The 27,694-nt window shown below is 43.3% G+C and overlaps 1 protein-coding gene across 15 annotated transcripts in view; it reads left to right on the top strand.

Annotated features, from left to right (window-relative positions):
* The window catches only part of DTNB (dystrobrevin beta), a 222,173-nt gene that overhangs the window by 132,838 nt on the left and 61,641 nt on the right, over positions 1–27,694 (top strand). For 8 of the 15 annotated variants that reach the window (XM_076332466.1, XM_076332465.1, XM_076332461.1 and 5 more), the window contains 4 exons: positions 477–564; positions 16,929–17,014; positions 19,394–19,507; positions 23,629–23,725. In XM_076332466.1, the coding sequence (XP_076188581.1) occupies positions 477–564; positions 16,929–17,014; positions 19,394–19,507; positions 23,629–23,725 (385 nt within the window). Of the gene's footprint in view, positions 1–473; positions 565–16,928; positions 17,015–19,393; positions 19,508–23,628; positions 23,726–27,694 lie in introns of all 15 variants that reach the window. The other 7 variants (XM_076332463.1, XM_076332458.1, XM_076332456.1 and 4 more) reach the window with 1 other exon arrangement.

Here is a 27,694-nt window from a genome sequence, read left to right as displayed (position 1 = left end):
CGTTCTTCTCAGGTCAGCTGGTTCCCCCCGCTCTTCCTCCTGGAAATCATCCTGACTTTGACACTTGTCATCCTACATCTCCTGAGGACAAAGCTTTTCTCCTTTGTCATTGAGCGATTTGCTTCTTTTTACCTTGAGTAAACCAAAAGGGTTTGCAGAAAAGTTCCTCAGAAACAAATTAAATTTGTTCCTAATGATACATATTTATGAATTGTTGAAAACAAATTATTTTAATCATTTAAAACTGGAATATGTGAATCCTGGAGAAAATGCTACTAGGCAGAAAGTCTGGAGAGCAGTCCCCTCTTTGGAAGCGGAATGAAAAAGGGAACAATCTAGATTGTTTCCAGTGTGACTCTCCTATTTCCCATCGCTGTCTCTTTGCAATAATACATCCTTTTCTCTGTCATCCCCCAGTATGAGTAATATCTAGAGGCGGCGGATATTGACGGGGTGTTTTGGCTTTTCCCCAGCAGTGTCCTGGACAGCCCCGGCAGGCTGGACGAGGAGCACAGGCTGATTGCCAGATACGCCGCCCGGCTGGCTGCCGAAGCTGGAAATGCAGTAAGTGAATATTCATCCCTCTTTACCGACCGTGGAATATGGAAGGTGTTTTTCAGAGTCTAATTAGTAGCTTAATGCTAATAGCTGCGTGAAATTGTCATTTTTTGTTTATTCAGCTGATGCAAAAGAGCAGCATGCTTTCCTCATTTTCAGCAGAAATACTGCGTTCTCAGGCAGCAGGGGAAGAGCAGGGAAACGGGAAACAACAACACAAATTATTAGAAATGAGGTCAGAGGAGACAAGAGAATAAGCAGATTAGTCCTACTTAGTCTAGAGAAGAGATAAATACGTAGATACCTGAGGAAAACAAATCATGGAACAAACATTATGGAATATATTTATTCCAGAGGGAAGGAGCCTGAGAGAGAGAAAGGAAGGTCTTTTTTACGTTTGCAGTCTCTTACAATAGAAGAAACTAAAGGAAACGCCCAACCAATTTTAAATTGGTAAAAATAAATACTGCTTTAACAGAAAATCGCTGTAGGAGATCATGGCAATTAAGAATTTACTGAAATTCCATGGAATACTTGCAGTCTAGCTGGATGGGGAGATACAAAAGGAGAGCAGTGTTTGCGGGAACAATCTTCCACGTTACTGAGCGGCAGTGGATCTCCCTCAAATTATGGCTGCCATTTTACAACGTTTCCACCGAGTATGCTGCTTAGAAGCAGCTTGGCTTAGCAGATGCTCAAAAACCTGGCTACCCTTTCTGTCTATCAAAGGTGCGCGCCCTTAGGCCTGCCATAACAGCTTTGACCAGGCTGCTCCAACGTCTCTCCCTCATTGCTGCTCTACATGATCGCTGTTGCAAAACATATCATTATCCATATACCATTTCAGATATAGCCCTCGTCTTCCACAACCTCCAGCAGTAGCGATGACCTCTCCTAAGCATCTTACCACCATGGCAGAGTGTGTGTCCTGCCGCATGTTAGCATGGCTAGAGAAGCGTCTTAACGTCGGTGTCCTCATTCACCTTTTCATTACATATTTCTCGTATAAACACTTTCAAGTCCTTTCCAGCAAGGTAGGCTTATGCCTCCTCATAACTTCCTTCAGTGTGTGTTCAGCCAATAATCTGACTTTGTCATATGGATGTGACCAGGTATTTCCCTTTTGTAAAACTTTAATAAAAAATAATTATGCTTTTTAAACGTTTTTAACTGTCAGTTCCCATTATCTCTGTCAAACAGTATGTTTGCATTTCTGAAGTCATTCAGTTCACTAGACTATGTTCATGTTGAAATATTAAAGCAACACAGTGCAAACTTTCTGGTTTAGATGGAAAAGGAGGGGATTTCTATGTAATCGTCATATAAAATTAAAGAAGTTGTTGAGACAGTAAGTGCTGAATCAGTTTCACTCTGGAAGATGGTGGAAGGATTCTTACTCATGACTTGACTTTTTCTGGTAGTAATAAAGAAGTATTATGAAAACTAAACAGTCACGATGTTGGTTCTGAAAGAACCTGATCGTTTAAAAATCTGTAAATCACCTCAACCTGTTTGCGTGTACTTTGTAGTTCTGAAAGAGGTCAAAAATGAAGCAACTTATTTGGATGTAAAGAAAGCAGCATTTAGACTTTACTGAGACTTTTCAAAGACCTGTGACAAATTAGTGCTTTCTTTTCATCCAAGTAAGCTGCATCGTAGGGTAGATGTCACAAGTGCTGCCAGGGATTGAAGTGTGGTAGAGAAAGGACGTAAGAGTAATAATAGGGTGTTTCCATTGCGACTGAAGCTTAGCAGCAAGGAATCTAAAGGTTATTTACTGGGTCCACTGTTTATTCACAGTCCAGAAATACTAATCAGCTGAAATGAATATATTTTTCATATTCTGAAGGAATCCGAGTTTAAAGTGCTCTGCTTCATGGCAGATTCTAATTATTTCTTGCCAACAGGAGATCCCCCTTCCCTAGCCAGCACTTTGAATGACTGCTGTCCAAGTTGGCCATTGCAACTTGGTGGAGAAACATCCTGCTGAGCTCTGGGATGGCGTGCCGTGTCTGCGGGGCTCGCTTCTGAGGATTCGTTGTTTGTGGGAAATGGAATAGCTGAGACTTTTCAGCCACGGTCTTTTTCTTAATACTCTTCTTATAACATTAGAACAGAGAGACAGGAGTAAATTAGAGGCTGGGAAATTCAAAACAAAAAAAAGGGAACCATTTTTTCTTCCTGTATGGAATTAAAATGGGGAACATCAAATAAAAACCCCAATATAATAAAAGTCTCAGAGATCCAGTAGGAGAAGGATGCTCATGGAGTATGTGGCGACCAGGCCACCAGCTTTACAGGAATGATACGGTAGGCTGTGCAGGCAAGGGAACGGTATTGTACATAAAGGAAATACACAGTGTAACAGCATAAAAATATCACAGAAAAAGAGAAGAACTGCAGAATCCTTGTGGGTTGAAATTCCAAATTCTTAATAATAGAAAAGAAATACTGACCCCCTCATTAGATGGTGGTAGTGATCGGGAAATGTTAAGTGAGATAAGACAAGCTGCGAATTTAGGACAGGTAAGTAACAGTGGGAGGTTTCAGCTACCCACATAGAGACTAAATCAGTGCCTTTTCAGAGGGAGATGCAGAAACACTTTGGAATGCAATAAATGCTGCTTCTTTGAACAACTAGTTTTAGAATCCACAAAAAGATGCGCTCCTGGATTTGGTCCTGAGTTTGAGTGATGTTAACTGCGCTAGCTGATCTGTAGTACTAACCATCACACACTTAGCTTTAACAGCAGGAGAGAGCACACCAAGTAAATCCAGTATGCAGATACTCTGTTTCAAGAAAGGGAACTACGTAAAAATGAAGCTATTAGAAAAAATCCTAAAAGGATCAGTCCAAAAAGCAGGAAGCCTGTAAGCTGCCTGGATGCTGTTAAAAATCTTGTATTAGAAGCTTAGGAAATCTGTCTGTCAAAATTCAAAAAGAAAACAAAACCATACAAAAAACTCTTTTCATGGGTCAATAAGAAAGCTAAGGAGGATGTCCCGAGGAAAGGATGGCATTCAAGAAATGGAGAGCTTGCCCAAATGGAAAGGAAAAGAAAGCCTGTAAACATGGCCGGTTAAACGTTAACAGGAAATTCAGGGATGGGAAAAGAATTTGAAGAGCACTTCACAAGGGATGCTGAAGTCTATGGTAAAAAGATTTTCAATACCATCAAGAGTAGGAATCTAACTAGGGAATCAGTAAGACTTTTTGGTGACCAAGATGTACAAAAGAGTAGTCAGGAATGAAAAGACCGTAGCAAAGAAGCTCAATGAGTTGTTTGCATCAGTCTTTACTGCTGAAGGTGCATCATGTAACGTATTCTTTGTAGCAGATAAGTTGGAGGAGTCAGATCGGTTCAAAATGAATACACAGGAACCTTTAAAACAGGTAACACATAAGTCAGTAAGTCACTGCAGCTGCGTGGCATTAACTTGAGAGTCCTTGACAGGCTGGAGAAATGAGCTGACAATTCTAATGAAGTTCAACATAACACAGTGCCAGTCCTGCATCTGAGACAGGGTAACACCATGCAGCAGTGCGGGCTGAGTGCCCACGGGCTAGAAGGCAGCTTTGCAGAAGAGGACCCGGGCGTCCTGGTGCAAAGCAGGAGTCAGGAGTGTGCCCTTGCAGCAAAGCAGCCCACCACTGGCAAGAGTGCAGCCAGGAGAGTGAGGGTCGCTGGCCAAGGGAAGTGACTTTCCTCCTCTGTTCAGAGCTGGTGAGGCCACATCAGCAGTACTGTGTCTGGTTTGGGGCTCCACAGTGCAAGAAAGACATGGACACGTTGGAGCAAGCCCAGCAGAGACCGCTAAGATGGTTGGTGGCTGTAGTACATGACATACGAGGAGGGGCTGAGAGAGCTGGGTATGTTCAGGATGGAGAAGAGAAAGCAAAGGAGGATCTTACTGCTGTCTGCAGCTACCTGATGAGCCGGACATACGGGGACCTGTCGGCCAGCCAAGGTCAACCCACCACAGAGGTGCACAGTGAAAGGACAAGAAGCAACAGAAACACAGAAGTTGCAAGAAGGGAAATTCCAACTACATATTAAGAAAAACTTTTTCACCATGGTAATGGTCAAATATTGGTGTCCAAGAGGTTGTCCAGAGAAGAACTGGAACATTCCTCCTTGGAGGCATTCAGAGCTCAACTAGACAAGTTCTTGAGCAACCTGCTGTGAATTGGCCCCGCTTTGAGCGGCGCGCGGACTAGAAACCTCCAGAGGTTCCTTCCCAACTATATTTTTCTATGAATCTGGGCCTGAATGAAAGTAGAGAATGGAAACAAGCCACCGTAAAGGAGTTATGGAGTATTTGTCAATGGAGATTTTAAAACCAAGATAGACCAGTATCTGCTGGGAATACTTGAGAGAGGTTGATGTAACCAAAATTCTTTCCTGATGTCCTCTCCAGCCCTACCTCTCAGATGTAATGATGTGCTTTATTTTTTAACATGCTCTAACTGCTAGAAATTAAGAGGAACCCAGATACAGACTGTTCATACTACAACAGCCTAATGCAAAGTTTCTTACGCTTTTCTTTGAAGTAGTTGGCAGTGGTCACTGCTGGAAATTGTCCATTGGACTATGTGGCAATGGATCTGACTCAGTCCATCAGTTTCTGCTTTTTGTCAAATTAGATAAAATGTTAGAACTGCCTTCTGCAGGCTTGTTACTATAATAGATGTCACTCGCCATATGAATGCAAATACATTCCATTAACATTTTTAGGGGAAATGCCTTTGCTTGAAGTCTTACTGGGACAAAATAACTTGAGGCAGACCTCAGAGTCAATTCTTGAAATCCAAGTCTGTTTCTTCTTAAAGAAGAAAAATAAATGGGGAGGGAGAAGAAAGGAGAATGCATCATTTGTCACTTGATGCATGCGAGCTGCTCAGTATTGCAGGAGAGGCTGATGGCATGCAACCAGTGCAATTACGCGCTGCTAGACAGCAGCTTAGCCTGTGTTCGCTCAAACAAGCTCTGACTGGGCTACTCTTGTTTTCTTCAAGCCAGTCTTCAGAAGACAAAATCCCTTTTACTGGATTTCAGTTGCTCAGGGCCATGTTTGGCCTGCCAGTTTGGTCACAGCAGAGTGACTGTTGGCTGGCTCCACTAGACCAGTTAGCTAGAAAGCAGAAGAGAGAAAAGCAGAAGGTGACTAGATGAATAAAGTGAAGAAATTAATGGAAAGCAAGCCAGACTTTCAAGATCACAACTTTCAAGATCCCAACTTCATCTGTTTGTCTCCCTCTGCTGATCTGCTCAGACTATCAGTCTGAGGTAAGGAATAATCTGGTATTTCCTATCATGCATCCTCTTTTTGATAAAAGCGGGGACTGAAAATGACCTCTCGTGTCCCCAGCCCCCTTGCCTACTTCCCCTTACAAAATCCCTTCCACATACATACCAGATCTCGCCTCAGTACTGCCCTAGTACTTGAATGTAGGTAATCCTCCGTGTGAGGTGACTGCATACTTTTAAAAGAAGGGGTGATTACATGTATTTTAGGTGAATATATATATACAGCCATATATATAAAGCAACCCCAGGCCCTCTGTTATCAGTGTTCTACACAACACCTCCCTTTCTCCAAGCCAATACCTCCTTCATCTCCTCTCCCACCTGCTCTACCTCAGCTCTCTTTTTTCCCCATTTTCTGCTGTTAGCACCCTCCCAGATCCTCCTGAGTTTCTGCTGATACAGCCAGGCAGGTTGATTCGTACAAGCACAGGTCGGTATCTGGTCTGTGAGCCAGACGTGCCTGCTGCTTCCCGTTGACTTCTGATGGAGAGTGACCCACCATGGCAGGCAGTAGCCTGTGGCACTCGGCAGGAGCAGAGGTCCGCAGGGACCGTGCACTCTTGGCAGGACTCTGCTGACCTGTGCAGCCTTGCTGCTAGGAAGAACACGAGCACCTAATAAATATGAGATAATACTCAGTTATGGATGAGTGGATAATTAGGTTGAGTTACATGGATGAGTTACGATAATTAGGTTCTTGCCCACTTTGTTCTTTTTTGAAAACAGTGTGTGTTGCTCTTCCCTCAACATTAAGCCCGGCTAAAAGCCTATCATCATCTCATCTCGTTAAAGCTACCTACAACCTAAATAACATTTGTAATATTCCCATCATGTAACTTTTCTTTTAGGCTTTGGGCATTATTTAATAAATATTTTTAAAATAAAGAAAGAACAAGTAAACCAGATTTCCTGTTGTACACCTTTGCAGGATAAATCTGCAGCTTGGTTCTTGGATCATTTCTTCTTCTCCTGGATACACCAGTTATATGAACCATTTTTGTTGTTTGTTTCCTCCTCTTTGTTGATCATAAAGAACACTGATATACCACAGTGATGGGCAGATGAAGTACTGGTTCAGACTTTCTATGACACCGTGAGGTCCTTGCACCAAGGAACCTGGAATCTGATGCCCATGAGATGCAAGCTTTACGGTTCTTTGACAGTCTCTTCCAAATGAGGGTGATGGAGGAGTGCAATGGCTTGCCAAACTGGCTTTTGGGGGCTTAATTAAATGCTGTCATTAAATCCTCTTCTGTCAGCCAAAAAAGGTATACTGTAGGTGAGGTCTGAATGCTCCTTATTACAAATACCAGTCCGACAGGGAGTTGGACTCGATGATCCTTACGGGTCCCTTCCAACTTGAGATATTCTATGATTCTATGACTTGAAGCTCCAGCATGGCGCTCTCTCAAGTTTAGTGGCCTATTCATAGGAAAACTAAATTACAGTGCTAGAAGGTTTTACTGTTCCTATGTGATATTAAGGATTTTAAGCAGATTTTATGATCATCGTCTTACGAATTTTCTTGCTGAGAGAAAATGGGGCTTGTCATTTGGATGATCTTCTCAGAACTGGTGAGGCTTTAGCATTCCTGCTGAGCACCAGGAAAGCAGAAGACAATGGTAATTCAGCTGTGTTGGAGAGTTTGCTTAGCTTTTAAATTTTTTTTAACATTTTAACTTTCAAAACGTTAGTCCTCAGCTCGAAAAGCTTCAGCTTTGGTCTTGTTGCTGTTTGGTATAAAACATCAGACCTATGTTACAATTCACTGTCAAAAAGTCTTTTTTCTTTTCAAGCTCCACCATACTTCAAAATACTTTTACCCTGGATAAACTCTATAGTTTGTTTCTGCAGGGATCTCTAATGTTTTGGGGTTTGGTCATACTACGTTATTGTCAGAAGATTGGGAGCTGCATCCAGTAGGGCCAAGAAAAGATCTCCACATTGCTTCTGTGCCGTAATAGTTAGGACTGTTCTCTTCCTGAGATATTTACTCCTTACTGAGAAGGAAAGCTACAGAGGACAGAATAATATAAACTCTGTTCATTTTCTCATGCACATGCAAAAATGGGGTTTGGGGCCTTTTTTGTAGCAATTTTGAAGGCCTTACATTTTACGCTGTTGACTCCCACCAGGTCTTTGCGCTCTGTTTGTAGTAGAAAGCCTTTGCAAGAGTTGAGTAGAAAGGGGATATGTCCCTGGTGTTCAGCGCTGCTGAGCAGCTAGGGAGCTGAACCTGCTAGGCTTTTTAAAGAAAGGAATTACAGTAATAAATCTTGGAAGACACAAATCGTTCATACCTGTCCAGTAAGATGGAGTGCAAACATAAGAGTGCTGACTAGTAAATTAATGGTTTGGGTTGGTTTTTTTCCTTTTAAGTGCAGAGGTTTTAAGAACCACATATAACTTCACAGAGAGGACAGGTACCTCTCATCAAAGTAAATAGCAGCATGCAAATGCTGTCATGAATTCTGTCTCCCTGGATTTATGAGAAGAATAGCATTTGCCATTGCAATCCTACACCATACACCCAAAACTCTTCCAAAGGTGATGAGAGTAAGAATTTGGTGTTAATAAAATGCTGGGCAGAAATGAGAGCAGCGACTACAGTTACGTTTCCTTCCATGTGTTCCAGAGGAGTTCGTTCACTAAAGAAATACAGGCTGTCCTACCAATGTAGGACCAACCTGAAGCCCAGAATGGTATTTGCACATTTGAATGATATCTCAGACTTTATAATTATCTCCTAATAGTCGTATTTAGAAGATGCATTTGAAATACTTGCATCCACAAGAGGTAATGCGATACCCATATGAATTTAATTTGAAACCCTTAGATCAATAACAGGTCCCACACCGTGTCCACCAGCTTCTCAGTCATTCTTCAGAATCCTTTTACCCTGAGTAATACTTCCTCTCACCCGTGAAATCTGATGTTTTCAGATTGCCTGAGATTGCTGCAAAGGATGAACCAGGGTTCGTTAAACTGTCTACTCCATAAAACAGCCTGCAATCATCTAAGCTTGACAAAGGCAGCGACAAACTTTTTCAAATCCAGGTGTCCATTGTAAACTCTTTCATTATGACGTCGTATTTTTATACAGGCTACAGCAAGATACTTGCCTGTGACAGAGAAAATAGTTACATCTCACAGCTAGGTTGTAAAGGAACTTGGGGGATTATTGATCAACGATCAATCAAGGAAAGATTAAGGCTACTGATCCTGTGAGCAAAGTAACTGATAAGAAATTTTCAGTTACTTAAATGACTTCCCATTTGTGAGAAGAAGTGAATACAGACGCCCAGCACGCTGGGTGCTTGGAACTCAGGTGTGGTTTTGTGGGCAGATTGTCAGAATTTGTACAAATGCCACACAGTTGTGCTGTGTAAGACTACCAGGCTCTTGTAGTTGGAGAAAAAAAACAGTTTGAAATAAATGCAATGCTTGAGCTATGCTGTGGTTTAACCCGGCAGGCAGCTGAACACCACACAGCCGCTCGCTCACTCCCCCCCCTCCCCAGTGGGATGTGGGAGACAATCGGAAAAAAAAAGTAAAATTTGTGGGTTGAGATAAAGACAGTTTAATAGGACAGAGAAGAAAGGCGAAATAATAATAATAATGATAAAAGAATATACAAAGCAAGTGATGCACAGTACAATTGCTCACCACCCGCCGACCGATGCCCAGCCAGTCCCCGAGCAGCGGCCCCCCCCGGCCAGCTTTCCCCAGTTTATGTACTGAGCATGACGTCCCATGGTATGGAACGTCCCTCTGGCCAGTTGGGGTCAGCTGCCCTGGCTGTGCCCCCTCCCAGCTTCTTGTGCACCTCCAGCCTTCTCAGTCGGTAGAGCATGGGGAGCTGAAAAGCCCTTGACTAGTGTAAGCACTGCTCAGCAACAACTAAACCATCGGTGTGTTATCAACATTGTTCTCTTCCTAAATCTAAAACACAGCACTGTACCAGCTACTGGGAAGGAAATTAACTCTATCCCAGCTGAAACCAGGACAAGCTACTAGAAAAGCCACCCGAAAATGCAACATAAATGCAAAGACTTCTTCCCATCAACAAAAGAACTGAAAAAAGAAAAATATCTGAGTTCTTGGTTAATCTTACTTCTTTGTTACTGGGAATGTGGTGGTCAGTAACTTCTGTAGTTTCTATGAAATACTGTGGTTTTTCTCACAGGTCTCTAGATGTTAATAAAGCAATGTGAATGAAGACTGGTAACAAGAATGATAAAAGAAAAAAGGAAGAATGATAGGGAAAACCTAATCAAAGAGCTTGAGAAGCGATGGGAGCAGAAAGGTGTCTGGGAGTCAGATTTTTTGGGCTTTAAAAGATAAAGGAAAAAAATCCCTCAATCAAAATCCCTCTTCTCAAGAAGAGATGGGAGGTTGTTGATTCGAATAACTATGAACCTAGTTCACAAGCCTGAAAATAGTGACGATCTCTAATATCTTTAGATTTGATCGAAATATGAGTTACAGGACATTCTAAGGGTATTTTAGAGGAAAGATTACTTTTTTTAAAAGAGAGGAGGAGGAGGAGGAGGAGGAGGAGGAGAAGGAGGAGGAGGATGGGGGGGGTGAAATGTTCTGAGATGTTCCTATTTACCACATCGCAGGAAACAATGCTCAGGGAAAGTTTCAGCTACGGAACCTGGAGGTGACATGTTTCTGCACTAGATCCAAATAGAGAGGAGAAAGCTACCTAGCTTTGTTTATTGATTAGAGGAAGGTTTTCCCTTACGTTCTTTGAAAGGGAACAGTGACCTGTGAGGAATCGGCAGAGGCTGGAAATGGCCAAACAAACAACATTGCCCTCTGCAGTATGAAAGTTCAAGCTGGCCATCACTTATGAATATTTGATTGGATACCTTATCTCTTTGCAAGTAATGGACTGGTATAAATGTAAACACCCTACACGCAGCCTGCACCCGCATTATCAAAGCTGGAGTGCCCTGACAGTTTAGTGGTTTCCCTGGTTCTGAATGACAGGCCAGCTAGGACCTACCGACAGGCATTTTCCACTGTAGGTCAGCTCAGCTACACATAAACCATTCTTGGGCAGATGCTTACCAAATTATTTTAAAAAAACCTCAGTGGATGGAGTCCACTCCGGATGGAGTCCATCGAGGAAATTTGTTCCAGTGTGTAAATTCGCCTACCAATAAAAGGTTTTCCCTGAATCCTAACATAATGCTTCCTTGCTCGGTTTGAGCCTACTACTCATTCTCCTATCTCATGGGATATGGAGAGCAATGTACTACTTGCCTCTTTACAACAAGTGTTGTATATTTGAAGTTTCTTATGTTGTCTCCTCTCATTCTTTTATTCTTTTCATTCTTTCAGTCTTTCCTCATTGTCATGATTTACAGACCTCTGATCATTCTTCTTCTTCACCCTCTTTCTCCAGTTGACCCTTAGCTTTTTTTAAATCGTAATGCTCAGGCTGGGAACAGCAGTTCACCTGAGTCAGAGACCAGGGATAAGTCATGCGTCGGTAGTACATAGCATACCCTGCCTCAGACAACCCGTTCCTGGACTCTGCAGCAGCCTGAGGTTATTGACTCGTGTTTGGGTTGTGAACTAAACTCATTTGCAAATCCCTTTTTGCAGAATTGCTGCCTCGTCCGCTGGGCGTCTGGGTAGTTGACATGTCGCAAGTAAATGTGAGAGTTTGCACTCGTCTTAATGGAATGCAACCTATTTTTTCAAACCATTTCTCCAATTTCTCAAATAATTTTGTATTTTAGTATATTTTATGTTTTACCTTGTCCTATAAAGCAGTAGGAGCTCACCACAGTGTGATACAGTCTGCAGATGTAAGAAGTAAATACTTTATTCCATCATCCATGATATTAATGAAAATATTGAATGGTACTAAATCTAAGAGAAAAGCTGTAAAACCCCACAAGAGGACGTCAAAAGCATTGCTGAGATGAAAGTCTACTGTGTTAATAGTTTCTCTCCTATACATAGGATTTGATTTTTTACTATGGAAGGAAAGTAGTTTGCTTTGGCATGATTTTTTCTTAAAAACTCCATGTAGAACTTTACTTAGCCTATCTTCTAAGTATTTACAAGTGGTTTTATTTTGTGTTTTTTCCCCGAGAACTGAGGTTAAGCTGACTGGTCTGTAGTTGTTAGTTCCTTCTTACATTGTTTCTAGGTGTAAGCTTTATGGATAGCCTCTTCTAGCGTCTGGAGTGTCACCTTATAAAACTTAGTGCTTTCAGAGATGAACACAAAAGCTCTGAGATTGCCTTAGGTTTATTTAAGTACCAAGATCTAAGTACTCTGATGAATTTCCTCATGCCCCGGCTACTCGAAACATCTGTCTGTGTTGTCTTCAGTCTGTTTCTCTTTTCTAATCTGAGTTTTTACCCCAAGGCTTTAAATTCCATGTCCTGGGCAGTTAATATTTTTTAATATTAGACCACCGTTGAATTTTTTTGGTAAAACCTAACCCAGAGAGCACAAACCAGAATCCCAGGGCTGCCTCCTGACCGCCACTGCATCTTGCAGTGCTGCCTGCGGCTGGGCTTTCACAGGGAGGATGGAGCCTGCTGCCTCCCAGGATGCCTGTTTGTTGGGGAATGTGGCACAGGAGCTGTGTCTTATTATCCATTCAAGGTCAGATATATCTAGAACTGGTGTCAGATATTTTCTGGACAAGTGCAGTAGCAATTAGACACGTACCTCTGTTGTATTTTCAGCAGGCTCAACGCTGTCTCAGGCGACTCTGATACACTTTTGAATATGCAAAAGTTTAGACAACTCTCCTCCTGCGTCCACATTGTAGTATAGATTAGGTGAGAGATAAGTGCTATTTCTCAACAGCTGAGTGTACGATAGACAGTTGGGCTTTGTATATAGCAATCATTAAAAACTTTGGTGCCCACATCTATAATATTGAGCGCTCTCACCCTCCAGAACAGTGCAGCTGCGTACAAACCACCTGCTGCAGATAGCTCTTGGCTTAGGGTAAATCCCAAACCATGCTGAGAATTGCTTGAGAGAGCTAGTTAGTCTGGGCTAAAAATAAGGCAGGGGCCATACTAAATATCTAACAGAATGGGTGATCAAATTCCAGTGCCTCTGCCTGGTGCTTTTTATTTCACCAGCATAGGCATCCCCTTTGCAAACTTTCAGGCTGAGCATCAGGTGCCTTTTAAGTTTAAGAACCTGGAAGGTTTAGATGTTGGTGGCGAATCAGCAGCCTGAATTTTTTTTTCTGGGCTTGTTTAGCCTTGGGAAGACTTGTGGGGGTCTTTTTGTGTATTAATATATGATGGTTGCAAGTAAGACAATAGAGCCAGACTCTCTTCAGTGGTGCCGTTACACAACAAGAGGCCATGGCTTGGCTCACTTCCATTTGAACAGAAGAAAAAACTTTATTATGGTGTAAGTGCTCAAATACTGGAACAAGTCACCGCAGCCGGTTGTGGAGTCTTCATCCTTGGAGGTATTCAGAACTCAGCTGGACAATGTCCTGAGCAACCCGCTGTAGGTGACATTGCTTTGAGCAATCCAAAACCCCTGTTTTGGATTAGACCATCTCAAAAGGTCCTTTCCAACCCCGATGACTCTGTGATTCTGAGTTACCATAAAAAATTAAATGGACTCTTGGAAGCAATAGAACAAATAAGAGGACATTGAATTGTCATACAAAATAGCCACTGTACAGTTTCCAAAAGACCTCTTGACTAGTGATGTTTGAAAGTGAGCAGCATGAGGGATGTGTCTCCTCTAAGTTCTCTGCAGCATTGTCTTTGCTCCTGAGGACTCGAGTACTTTAGGTCATGAGGGTGATTTCAGGCTTTGGACAGGATTTCTGAAGAAAGGGATTAAGGACAAGATTGTGTTTTTATAGGCACAGTCCTACTTTGCAGCAGAACAAAGGTTCATGTGCTTCGGTTGGAGCCCCAAGAGCCCCAGAGCCTCAGGAAGCTCCTGAGGCTGCAGGTGAAACACGTCACCTGCACTTGTCCTCGTAGCTGATTGTACCAGGATGCAGGGAGAGACCATGGGACCTCGGCTGTGTCACGCGCTGTTTCGGGGGAACCGGTAGGTCATATCAACGTTATCTACACCAAGACTGTTCAGGTCACCCCAAGATGGAAAGAGTGGTGGCAGTGCTGCTGCCTACGCTGTGCACCTACCCCGAACGTGGAGAGGAGAGGAGAGGAGAGGAGAGGAGAGGAGAGGAGAGGAGAGGAGAGGAGAGGAGAGGAGAGGAGAGGAGAGGAGAGGAGAGAGGAGAGGAGAGGAGAGGAGAGAGGAGAGGAGAGGAGAGGAGAGGAGAGGAGAGGGAGAGGAGGGGAGAGGAGAGGAGAGGAGAGGAGAGGAGAGGAGAGGAGAGGAGAGGAGAGGAGAGGAGAGGAGAGGAGAGGAGGGGAGAGGAGAGGAGAGGAGAGGAGAGGAGAGGAGAGGAGAGGAGAGGAGAGGAGAGGAGAGGAGAGGAGAGGAGAGGAGAGGAGAGGAGAGGAGGGGAGGGGAGGGGAGAGGAGAGGAGAGGAGGGGAGGGGAGAGGAGAGGAGAGGAGAGGAGAGGAGAGGAGAGGAGAGATGAAAGCTGGATACCGGCTGTATCCACAGGTCCGTCCCAGCTCCTCGCCCACACTAGCCCTGGTCCTTGGTGTGAGAGCAGAGCCCACCCTGTGCCGTCACCGCTGCCTGGGGGAAGAGGTGGGTTTTCTGACCCTGCTGCAGCGAACTGTGTTTCTGCACTTCGGTTTCTGGGTTGATTTATTTTTATTTTTCACACTGTTCATTTTAACTCCCAAGATGTTTTGTTTCTTCTTGCCTGGGACCTGCCTTACTAAGCAGTTTTTACACAGGCAATTTCCACATCATTAGGAGACTCCTGATGTGTCCGTCGGATCACCCAGGAGGACACACAAGACCAGCTTGTAGGCATGTCTTTCAAGCAAGGCTCAGTTACCACGTGCAAGCCCACCCACCATGTAGGTTTTGCCCGAAGAAGAGAAGTGCTATCTGCAATTCAAGCCTAAATCCAGTCAGGGTTGGCTCTAGATACCCACAGCAAAACAAAACTGAAAGCCTAGCAGTGTCTGTCCCCTTCATCCTGGATCTGTCACTCTCCACCCTGTCTCCAGGAGCACTGATGGATACCAAGCTCCTCTATCCGACTGCTCTTTTTCTACCCAAATAGTTTCCGAAAATGGTTGTGCAAGTGTCTTCTCAAACCAGGATCTCAATCTGAGGTCCTTCTGAAAATGTTGTGGTAAAAATCTGTGCAATCTTGAGATCAGATGAAAACAAAAAGGCAAAAGCAGAGCACAGAAGTGCTCTGCTGTGTCAGAAGACACCCCATTTCTCAAGTACATGGTGAGAGGCAGAGGCTCCATGGCCTTAATCATCTGCGCTACCGATATGAACACACCCTCTCTGCACGGGACCCAAAGACCACCAGAATAAGGAAATCTAATCTGGGGACTGGAGCATCTCTACTATGAGGAAAGGCTGAGGGAGCTGGGACTGCTCAGCCTCGAGCAGAGAAGGCTCAGGGGGATTGAATCCATGTATACAAATACCTGCAGGGAAGGTGCAAAGATGACGAGCCAGGCTCTTCCCAGTGGTGCCCTGTGCCAGGACCAGAGGCCACGGGCACAAACTGGACCACAGGAGGTTCCCTCTGAACATCAGGAAACACTTCTCAATGTGAGGGTGACCGAGCACTGGCACAGGCTGCCCAGGAAGGTTGTGGAGTCTCCCACCTTGGAGATACTCAGAAGCCATCTGGACACGGTCCTGGGCAACCGGCTCTCGGTGGCCCTGCTTGAGCAGAATGCCTCCAGAGGTCCCTTCCAACCTCAACCATTCTGTGATTCTGTAATGACCTGGTGTTAGAAGCAGACCCTACATACCATCTTGTTCCTCAGGCATTTCTTAGCCACGGAGACCTGTCCGTGATAAAAGGTGTCTCCCCAGCTGCGAGTGGACAACTTCTTGTGTCTAATGGCCAGAAGGGTAGTTCTGAGTTGTACTCGACCTCCTAAGCAGCATCTTAGGATTCCACTGGAAGAATGCACTGAACCAGTACAAGACCCTGTAATTTTTCTCTCTCTCTCCTTGGTCCATATAACTGGCTTCTTCACCATCCAGCCCAGCTGCCAACAGGTTCTCCCAGAAACTACAGACTCTTGTTTAATTGCCCAGTCATTTTCTCAGTAGTGGTGACGGCTGCTAGTGAAAAGTGCCAAACGCAAGGATCACAAAGGTCAGGACTCACTGGGAAAATGCATTTATTCAGCAATCTCCCTTCAATTGATGCTTTTGAGGGGTTGAGAAGAATTAGATTTTCCAGAGGCAGTGACCATGCTTAAATTTAATGTCTGTGAATAATCCTGTTCATAAGCTATAAGTTATTCTAACTTTTCTTGGACATGAGGAAAAATGTCTTTACGGAAAGAGTGGTTAAAGATTGGACCAGGCTGCCCAGGGAAGTGGTTGAGTCACCATCCCTGGAGGTATTTAAAAGACGTGTAGATGCAGCACTTAGGGACATGGTTTAGTGGGCATGGTGGTGTTGGGTCGACGGTTGGACTTGATGATCTTAGAGGTCTTTTCCAACCTTAATGATTCTATGATTCTATGATTCTGTGATTCTTCACTAGCTGACATATGGGAAGGTCAGTGTTTCACTAGAAGACTTTATGATAAAAGGTGTAGCTGCATCTCTTCCCAGGGAAGCCTGTTGGTGCTTTAGGAACAGGTAAGTATGGTGTATTTTTTTCTGAAGGTCTTTAAAAAAAAAAGGCAAATAAAATTCTTCAGACGGATAGTGAGGACAATGAGCCAGGTCACCCTTTCAGCAGCCACCCACCCATGAGATCAGACCAAGCCAGCTGTAAAACCACATCTCGATGTGCCCCCGTAGTCCATCTCAGCACAGCTATTTTCATAGTTTTGCAGCCTGGGCTGTAAGTATTGTACCACGGCATTCAGGAAATACGGGGCTGGATCCAAACTGTGTCATATGTGGTAACAGGTAATGAATATTTCGTCTAATTTTTCTCTGTTCCTCATCCACCAGCCTCGCCCACCAGCAGACCTGGGTTTCAGCTTTGATGCCAATAAACAACAAAGACAGCTGATAGCAGAGCTGGAAAACAAAAACAGGTAAACCGCAAGCTTTGATCAGTATTGTTTTAGGAACAACATTTGAGGAGAGAAGTGCCTTCAGTCCTTGTGCTTTGTTGTTTTTAACCTTTTGTATTATATTAACCAGATTGTTTTCCTAGATCTTTTGTTGAAAGGTGTAGCTGCCTCATTAACCAATTAGTTCAGTGCGGATGCAGCTGCGGTGCCCTGATTCCCCAGGGAGCAGGTTGATCTTCTTCACTGATCTTCTTAAAATCATCTTAACTGATGCTGAGCGTCAGGAGCTGCATTGCTATCTTGCATTGCTATCTGCAAACCCAGCAAACTTCTCGCAGCAGGGTAAGCCATTCAGGTGGCAGCAGGAAAATAAATCAGCTGCGATGTAGTGGAGCGAGCAGGTTGAAAAGCTGGGGTGGGTAAATTCAGCTTGAGAAGAATGAGTGTTTTTTTTCCTTCTGCTGGAAAACAAAAAAGTCTGAAGAAACTGGGAGTCCTGGAAGAAACAGGAGATGGGCTGTAGGAGATGGTTTCCTTCTTCTGGACATGAGCCAGCAATGTGCGCTCGCAGCCCAGAAGGACAATCGTACCCTGGGCTGCACCACCAGCAGCGTGGCCAGCAGGTCGAGGGAGGGGATTCTGCCCCTCTGCTCTGCTCTGGTAAGACCCCCCCTGCAGCACTGCCTCCAGCTCGGGGGTCCTCAGCACGGGAAAGACACGGACCTGTTGGAGCGGGTCCAGAGGAGGGACACGAGGATGACCAGAGGGCTGGAACACCTCTGCTATGGAGAAAGGCTGAGAGAGTTGGGGTTGTTCAGCCCGGAGAAGAGAAGGCTCCGGGGAGACCTTATTGCAGCCTGTCAGTACTTAAAGGGGGCTTATAAAAAAGATGGGGACAGACTTTTTAGCAGGGCCTGTAGTGACAGGACAAGGGGGAATGGCTTTAAACTAAAGGGGGGGAGATTCAGACTAGATATAAGGAAGAAATTATTTACGCTGAGGGTGGTGAGACACTGGCCCAGGTTGCCCAGAGAGGTGGTGGATGCCCCATCCCTGGAAACATTCCAGGTCAGGCTGGACGGGGCTCTGAGCAACCTGATCTAGTTGCAGATGTCCCTGCCCACGGCAGGGGGGTTGGACTAGATGGCCTTTAGAGGTTCCTTCCCACCCAAACCATTCTATGATTCAATCATTCTTCTTGCTCCAGAGAGACTGTTAAGAAGAGATCACTCTGTTTTTATCATAATATTGTATTTGCAATTACCTGCTTCTTCAGCACCCACAGTTCAAGTTCATGTTTCTCCAGCTAAGAGAAACGAAGAGGGTGCAGCACTAAAAAGCAAGCCGTTGAACAGTTGCAAACCCCATGTGCCTTACGGCACCAGCAGCCTGTAGGTTGCCTACGGAGCCTCTCGGGATGTCTGGTGATGTACTGGCCTCGTAGCCATGCTCGGGTCGTCCTTTGCTCCAGCTGCACCTCAGCTGGCGTGCGTGAGCTTGCTGCCTGCATGGCCCCTTGCCAAGGCACCCCCAGGACACCAGGTAGAAATACTTCTTAAGGTTAGTTTGGAGGAGAACCAGTTCCTGGAGAGCACGGGAACAGCTCGATCCTTGCACCATGTGAGCATCATAGCTTCACTACGCTACCAAAAGACCTTGCAGGTATTTGAAATTATTCGTCGAGATCACAGATAAGGGAGATCTCAATCAGTGCTGGTATGAAACCTTGCAAGGAGAGCAGCTCAGCAGTTTTAAAAAAGAGCAGGGGGGAGAATTAGAGATTATAATCATCACTCTCAGAAGGATTTCATTTCCATTTCAATAAGTGAGTCCTTGGCCGTCAGTGCTACGTTCCCTCACCTCTGGCTACGCAGAAGCTGGCTGATCGCCTTCCCTTTGTGAGACCTCGCGAGTTTGTCTCTATTACTATGAGCTGTTATTTTCCTTATTCCTGCTGACTTGCCAGGAGCCCTTGGAAAGGTGAGTGGGAAGCCAACCGGTGCCAGCACGGCCGCGGATGCTGGCAGTGCCGCTTCAGAGCCCTTCCTACAGCATGTGCAATGCAGATTATGCTGAAAAGGGAACTTTTTTCCTCTTAGAACAGTCTTTTAGCCCATTCCGCATGAATGGTTTTGGAGAGACATTGCCAGCATATGGCACATAAGTGATTTCATACTTCTTATTAAGTAATAAATTTTCTATGTATATTGCAGCAATTTGTAGGACTGCGCTAACTTACCTGTCTTGGGTTTGAGTCTGTGCCAGTCATAACGTGAACAAAATTGCTGTACTTAGGCTGGGGACTGACAGAAAGAGTGCTTGAAGGGCTATAACAGTATTTAAGAGCAGGGCAGAGACTGACCTTTTTCCTCTTTAATCTCCCCTCTGTCATTTCTATAGAGAGATACTCCAAGAAATTCAGCGTCTCAGGCTGGAACATGAACAAGCCTCTCAACCCACCCCTGAGAAAGCCCAGCAGAACCCGACTTTATTGGCTGAACTCCGGCTTCTACGGTAAAAGAAATATCTAAAGCTCGTGTGCATTCGGTACCAGGGCCAGTCAGCCCGCGGAGCCTGCTCTGTGGCACAGACAGCACTGGCTGTGATTGGGGAAATATGCTAATACCAGCGTGTCGTCAGTGACCTTCAAGGGTTATTTAAAATGCTGAATCCTGAAGACTGACAGCATACTGCAATTTGGCCTTTTTTTAAGTGGATTTAGAAGTAAATAAAAATGTCTCTTAAAATGAATTCTATTTGTATAGTTCAGAAAACTGTTTGTAAAGAGGAAACCGATGAGAAAAACTAGCAGAAATGGCATTAACTGCTTATTATTTCTTTTCCAAAGGAGTGGAGTTGAAGATAAATGTCAGTTATTTGATTAGTCAGTGAAACGCCGAAAGTTCATACCTACAGATAGTCAGACATACATCCAAAGTTGGAGAACAATCTTCAAAGCCTCTTTGATTAAGTTTGCATTTTGAAGTGACAGGGAAAAATTGTCAGTATTTATAGAATAAAGTGTTTCATAGTTTGGGTAGTCACAAGGGCATTCTCTGGCTATATTTTATTTCATCTTCTATTACTAGTTAATTTAGAGCTCAACCTTCAAAAATGCCATCTCTGATCTAAAGTAGGTTCTAAAATTTAAGCTCTTGGCAGCAGCAGCTCTTTGCAAACTGCATTGTCTATCATTCGTTGGGGTAAACTTTTCCTGCCCGCGTAGGAAATGGCACGGTTGTTGTGCTTCCCAGGAATGTTTAAAGGTTTTCCATAAAGTGCAGTGCCCTCAGGATGGAGCTACTGCAACTTGCAGGCAGTGTCTGCAAGGTATAATCCAGCCCCGTATTGCGAAATCTAAGGCTTTCAACTTCTTTCATTACTTTTTCATACAGAATTCGCTACATTATAGTACATTTTGGTATCGCACTGATATTTTTCATTCTGTTACCTAATGATAATAGCTCATAGATTTTCTAGCTTTATGCTTTACATAGCTATGTATATTTTTTTTTAAATGTTTAAAAAACTGGAGAGGATGCAGAAGATAGATACCCACAAATGTTATGCAAGAGGTGGAGAAAAAAGAGGTTGCGGGGCAACTTGATGTGCTGTTTGACCCAGCAGAGAAGGATATAAGAACCAAGAGCTTAAACTGGAAACCAGCCACATTCAGACCAAATAAAGCACATGCTTTTTAAAGCGAGGCAATAATCTCAAGAGCAGCAATAAGGTTTTCAGTCCCTAGATGTCTTTCCTGAAGACGCTCTTCCAAAAATACAGGTTACTGGGAACAAAACGGAGCTAACCAGGAGGAATTAGAGGGCCTGTATTTTGCTAAAGAGAAAAAAGCTGAATGGTCATTGTAGCCATTTCTGGCCTTCAAATATGCAAACACCACTGGCAAATAGAAGAGTTACGAAAGAAAAAAAAGGTTGAATTAAGCATGTAAAGCCTGTCCAGTCATCATGATTGTCCAGTCTGGCCTTCTATGTAACACAGGCTGGGAAATTTCTCCCTGCAGCGCTCCTACAGAACCCTTTTTGACCAGGCTACAGCATCCATGTAAGACAGACGTTCAGGCTTTCATTTGAGAGATGGAAGGAACACCATGTCCCCCGATACTGTTAATGTGATCATCAGTTAATTTCTGTGCCTCGTCTGTGCTCAGTGGACTAGAAGTGCGCACGTTATTTCTAACCTTCATAAGCCTAGTGCCATTTTCCAAACCTTGTGTTTCCCCGTGCTTTTGTCTACTGGGCTAAAAAGGCCTTTTGCAAAATTCCTCTTTGTGTGTGAGTATTTAGAGATTTTGATTCCCTCCCCTCTTAACCTCATCTTGCGTAAATAGCTTGAACGTCTTCAGTTACTCCATAAAGCAGGTTTGCCAGATCTCCAGCTACCCCTTTAGCTTGCTGTCAGGTTCTCTCTAAGTCCTCTGCATCTCTTCTATATATAGGCTGGAGTATACTGGCTGCAGTATCTCATACGTAGTCTCACTGGTGCTATAGATAGAACTAGTGTTAGCTTTCTTACCACCAAACATCACTCTCATTAATAAATTCAAAATGCACATTCGTTTTCTTGACTGTATAACATCACACTGGAAGTTCACAATTAGCAGGTTATCTGTGATGCGAAAGTACTTCACGAAGTCACAGCTAACGAGGAGACATTCCCCAAGCCTGCGTGAGCACTATGCGATGACCTTGCCTTTGATTATATCTAAGCACATGTTACCAAATGATCTCGGTTGCTGTGTAGAATTTAGGCTGTGACAGCATGAGAAAGGTAATCCATGGAAAACCAACGTGTCCCAGGTTTAAAAATCTGCAGAGAACACAGCCCGTAAAGATGAGTCAGCTCTACCACGCTGCTGGCAAGTGTAACCTTGGAAGAAGCACGGCTGGGTCCGTCGTCCTTGCAGATCCCTGCCTTGTAACGCAGGTGTGCTTGGCTGCTTCTGCTTGCAAGTCCTCAGGATGCTCGTTCGTACCCAGGTGCCTACGAGCCGTTTGCCCCAGGCGTATGCCTCAAACGGCATCTCTCCACTTGTCCCTAGGGGCTGTCATATCTTTTTTTTTTAAGCATTTAACACCCTTTGTCCTTGACAAACAGTACCTCCTCTTTCTTCACTGGAGGTCATTGAAAAAGAAACTGAATAACATCAGCCAAAATCAGACATACGCATTGATGTTGATTCTTCATTAACAACTACATTTGGAGAGCTATACTTATTTAATATGTTGATTTTTACATTATTTGTAGTTGTTAACCGGAATGTTATATTAAATAACTATGGGATAAAAGCTACGGACCTTGAACTGACCTAGAGAGAGAAAAAGGACCGTGTAGACAGATAAAGCTATGTCCATGGTGGGTTTTTAACACATGCTAGGTGACCAGGCATGTGTAATCTTCTCTTTATTGCCTTATTTTTGTGATATGTTCCAGCATTTAATAACCACATTCTTCAAAATACAAAAAGGTGTTGAAAGAGATACCCAGGATAGTGAATACTTCACAGTCTTCTGTCCTTTTAAGAACCAGAGTAGAAACAAGTTAATTCTGTTACGCTGTCTTAGCAGTGTTCTGGTTGGGGTGTATGCTTATGGAAGGCCATTTTCACGTCACCACAGTGAAAGCAGGCCATACTCAACAGACGTGTTCAGACTAAGTAAATGGCCTGTTTCTTTTCCAGATTCTGATGTCCAACTGGTGTTTCTAAAACTAGTTGGTTATTAAAATTCCCAGAATGACTTATCTGTAGTATATCACATGAGAACATAGATAGAATCTAAGACATTTAAAAAATTCAGTCTATAATATGTGGTGCCTTTATCTTTGGATTAAGACATTATTATGTCCACAGAAATAACGGTAGATGAAGAAATAAGCCTGTCTAATCTGGGGTTTTTTTTGTGATTTGTGGGGCCCAGCATTTCTTAAATCATGTAAGATACTGAACTTCTGACATGTGGAGAGTTCATCTTTGAATTTCTCCTTATATTAGTCACTTCTTTACTTTTTTAAAATAGAAAATAAAACCAGTCATATTTCCTTAAATATCTCACAGATAGGCATCTGTAGAAATACAGTGGTTTTCTGATGCCAAGGAAAGGGAAGGTCACTTATTATCTCCTTTTCTTGTTACCTGGGTTCTGGTACAGCAAATATGTCAAAGATTATACGTCACACTGGTGGACAGAAATAGCTCTGCCGAGTCTCCATCCAGACAGGTGATAGCTTTTCCTTTCCAAACATCTGCAGCCTTTTCTCCTCTTTTTTTTTTTTTTTTTGTCTGTCTTTCCTCCCATAGGAGGGAGGGTCTGGCGTTAAAAGAGTTCTGAAAAGGAAGAAAAAAGTGGGGTTTTTTTTCTCAAAATGCAGTGCTCTTGAAAAGGGCTTCCTACTACCAAGGTGTTGAGCGTAGATTTCTGGATTTTAAGTGAAAAGCCTGATTGTTATATATAGGTTTCATGGTCATTGTACTGTACTTTGCTCTGTTTTTTTAAATTGGAAGCAGGGGGGAGTGATGAAAACCAAAGACACAGTTATATGGGTGAATTTCCTGAAGTGGTTTTGCAATACCCAAAGTTTATTTTCTGACTCTTTTTTTCATGTAATTTGAACAGACAGAGGAAGGATGAATTAGAGCAGAGGATGTCTGCACTTCAAGAAAGCAGAAGAGAACTGATGGTGCAGCTTGAAGGGCTGATGAAACTGCTCAAAGTAAGCCATCTCCTGTCAGAAATGCAGTGCATCCTTCTCTTCCCCAGGTCGGGAATTCACTGTTGCTGCTCCGAGATTCCTGCCTTGCTGTCGTACCCTTATAAATACTTCACGAGGAATAGAAGGAATTTGCAAAAAGTCATTTCCGTACTGGCTCTGCGTATTGGTGCCGATGGTTAATGGGTATTCAGGTTCATAGGCGGCTGCTTTGGTTAAAATATCAAGAACCCGTAAGATTTGGAAGGCTTTAAAGAAGTATTCGATTTGGTAATCAGCTGCATGCTGTTCTGGGTAATAATTCAGTTTTTCCAACTTTAACTGGAAAATAAACTGGAAACTGTATTCACTGCAGTACAGAACACGACTCCCCAGGGGCACGGTGCTGTGTTTCACCAGGTGATATTACACTAACCCTGCGATGTCTGTGGAGTATGATGGTGTTGGCTCTGATCTATAGTACCTGTTATCGTTTGGATTCCTGATGAGGGTCCTTTTTTTTTAATAGAGTCCCGCTAGAGTTGAGCTCGTAGTTGATGACTATAGTCTGAAATATTATTATGCATTTATTCTTTCCGTTCTCTAAATTGGACAAGAGCCTCTCTGTAAAGTGAATGGCAAGACATTGTCCTTACTCAGAGAGGTTTTGGTCTAAGACGAGAAGCGACAACGATACTATAGGCAATGGAAGAAGTGGGAGAGAGATCACAGCAATGACCTGACAGGAGCAGCGCGGGGATTTATAGATTAACAGATCTATAGGTTAGGCACATCTTCCAGAAAAATTTAGAGCTTGTCTGCACTTGAAAGTGATAATGAATTCACATCGTCTGTAGATCTAAAGTGCAGTCAGCCTTCAGATTAGACTTGCATTCTGGAATAGGAATATATATACAAAAGGCTATGATCGAATACTCTTCAGAGGTGCCTGTTTTATTTAGCTTCCCTGTGCAGATGAGCACATAGTTAGTATTAGTATTTGGGAAGTAATTGGGTTTTTTTAAGTCTGGTTCTGCACACTGTAATTTTTTCCTGTTCGGCCTGTTAAAAATATTGAAGACAATCATTTGATAAATTCACCTTTATTTCTTCAGACCCGAAACCTTTGTAAGTTGAAGTGTGATATCTCTGAAAATGAGCATCCAAAACTGAATTACAGATTTAGGAAAGTATAAAAAGTCATTGCATGAGAAACAGTTTGATTCTTCATGGTTCAGATGGCCACAGTCTGAGCATTTTAAACTTTTTCTTGCACACATTCGAGAAGCCTCTTTACAACAAAGTCAGTTTGGACATCTCCTTTAACATGGTGACATGGTCTGGTGTGAGTTTTCTGTAGACCCTATTATTTTCAAAGCACTCGTAAGCCTTCACAAATTAATTCTCCCAAACACGACCTGGTGTAAATGCTGTCATCTCATTAGAGTGAACGGCTGTTCTGTCGTCTGGCCTGACTTTCTGCTCTTCCACCTCGAAAGCCTGGGAGGCCAGGTGGACCGTCTTTCTCGGATGCACTGCTCTGAAGCTGTACAACACGCGGGCTGCAGAGCAACCTGCAGAGCTTTGCCCACCCACCAGGCAAAAACGCAGGCAGGCAGGCAGCACGCCTGCCGTTTCTGCCTGCTCGGCCATCCTACTCGCATCTCCCGGCTGCCCAAACAGTGTGTGTTTCCTCTTGCCCGACTGGCCGGACACGTGAACGTGGCATTGCGTGGAGCAGCAGAGGATATCGGTGTCGGTAAGACAGCGATGAGGAGGGCATGGGGGCTACTGCAGGATATTGCAGAGGGAAGAGAGCACGAGCACAAGCGGCAGGTGCTGCAGCTGGGGAGACATAGGAGGGAGGAAAGAGGATTGCAGCAGAGGGAAGGGAACCATAGCTGACTCACATGTGATAAACTAATGTTTTTAGGACCCATTCGCTAAGTTGAATCATGCAGTTCAATTATGAGCTTGACAGAATCTTTAATGAAATCTTCTAGACTGTATTAAACAGAAGGTTAGTTTAGACGCTGGCTCTTACTAGACTTTTCATTTATAAATCTAGTGTCTTTTAATTAACTCTCCCAGTTCCCAAAATTGTTTAAAAACTGTAAGGGCAAATAGGACTGGATATAAGGAGAAACTTCTTCCCCGTGAGGGTGCTCGAGCAGTGGAACAGGGGCCCAGAGAGGTTGTGCTGTCGCCGTCCTTGGAGGTTTTTCAAGACCCAACTGGATAGGGCTCTAAGCAACCTGGTCTGAGATTCACTTGACCCTGTTCCCGGTAGGAGGCTGGACTTGAGGCTGCCTGAGGTCCCTTCCAACCTGAGTTACCCTACGAGCCTGTGACTATCGTAATTATTCGGTTCTACATGTTGCATAATATGGTTCTTTGCATTTCCCCTTCTTAGCTTTCTATGGAGCCTGGCAGCTTCTCTTTGATTAAAGCATCTTCCAGAAAGACATCTGTTCTTGAACTGAAGAAATCAAAAATGGAAAATTCACTGCCAATGCAAATTTGCTTGCACAGTTAAAAATTTATGCCTCATTTTCAGTTTTAATGTATTTAGCTTCAGTTTACACCCATTGGCTTTGGTACATGTGGTTCTCCCTCCATTAAATTAAGAAGTACTTCAGCACCCCTGTTTTTTTTCCTACGCAGTTACTTAATCATCGCAGTGAAGGCACTTCTCAATCTTCTTTTTTAAATCAGCTAAACAGGTAGAGCTTTTCTGAGCTTCTCACAATACTGTACTTCCGTATTTTTTATGGTTGATTTCTTTGCCTTCTCCGGATTTTTAATACAATTTTTTAAATTGGGAAAAAAAAAACCTGTACGTTGAATTCTTCTCTGAATCTTAGCAACACTTTGCAGAGAGTTACAGGAGGAGTTTCGTCACTCTTCATCACTGTTTTCCTTTTTGTGCCTTTCTGCACCAGTGAGTGCTTTTTGAAAGCTGTCGGTTATCCAGATCTTACTCCATGCTTTATTTATTTTGTATAGTGCTAACTGGTTAATCACAATGTATTACAAGTTTGGCCTCTAAAGGAACTGCAGATATGAAAATATATTACATCTGTGCAGCTCCTTTAGAAGCCAAACTTGTAATACATTCAAATAACAAAATCAGATTTATTTGGCAAGACCTCTTTTCCATGAAGTTAAAATGCTTCGTATTTTACTTATTAGTTGAGTCTTGTATCAGCATTTCTGTTACTTTGAATAAATTAATGACAGGGTAGGATGTTTATGCTTATTTAAGTTGTCTTACCTCCCTTTTTGAATATCAGTGCAACACAGCACTTTCCAGTCCTGGGTATTCCAAGATCTATTAAAGATTACCTTCACTGAACCGGATAACTCCTCATGTAATTATTTTAAGAATCCCAGCTGCAAGCTACCCAGGCCTGCTGATCTAAAAATATTATTCCTAGTAGATACTTTTTAACAGCTTTTATCATTATTAGTGGAAAGTACTTCACTGTTTGCTGATAGAAACTACAAGGGGAAAGTACTATTAGTCAAACACAGAACAGAAGTACTAATTCCTCTTCCCATATTAAGAATTTTACCATGACTATCAAGAAGCAGTACACACCACCTCAAGGCTTTGTTTGGTTTCTGGTATTTGTGTTCATTTCAAAGTCTCCTTTTTGGTGGTTTTAGCCCTGCCAGACATTATTTTTTTCCGCAAAGTTTTAGCTTCTCTCATCATTTGGTGCACTTCAAAAATTTTCATTTATAATTTACATCAGCTGTTAAGCTTTTATGGTTTTTTCCATTTTCTTATGCAGTATTTTTTACATTTTTAATGCTGCCTTCATTTCACCATTTAGAGCTGGATTCAGCTTACCTAACTTTGGTTATCTGAAAGTTTGGTACCTCAGCTCCCTCTGTAAAAAAAGGAGAGAGAGGAAAGCCTGTATTTGGAAGGAGATGGTTGTTCTCTGGAGGTTCATCCATTTTTCCCATGGCGAGCCATGCTGTGAT

The sequence above is a fragment of the Aptenodytes patagonicus genome, chromosome 3 (genome assembly GCF_965638725.1).
Source record: "Aptenodytes patagonicus chromosome 3, bAptPat1.pri.cur, whole genome shotgun sequence".
NCBI lineage: Eukaryota > Metazoa > Chordata > Aves > Sphenisciformes > Spheniscidae > Aptenodytes > Aptenodytes patagonicus.
Note: the sequence above shows the minus strand (reverse complement) of the source record. Positions and strands in the feature narration are given on the sequence as shown.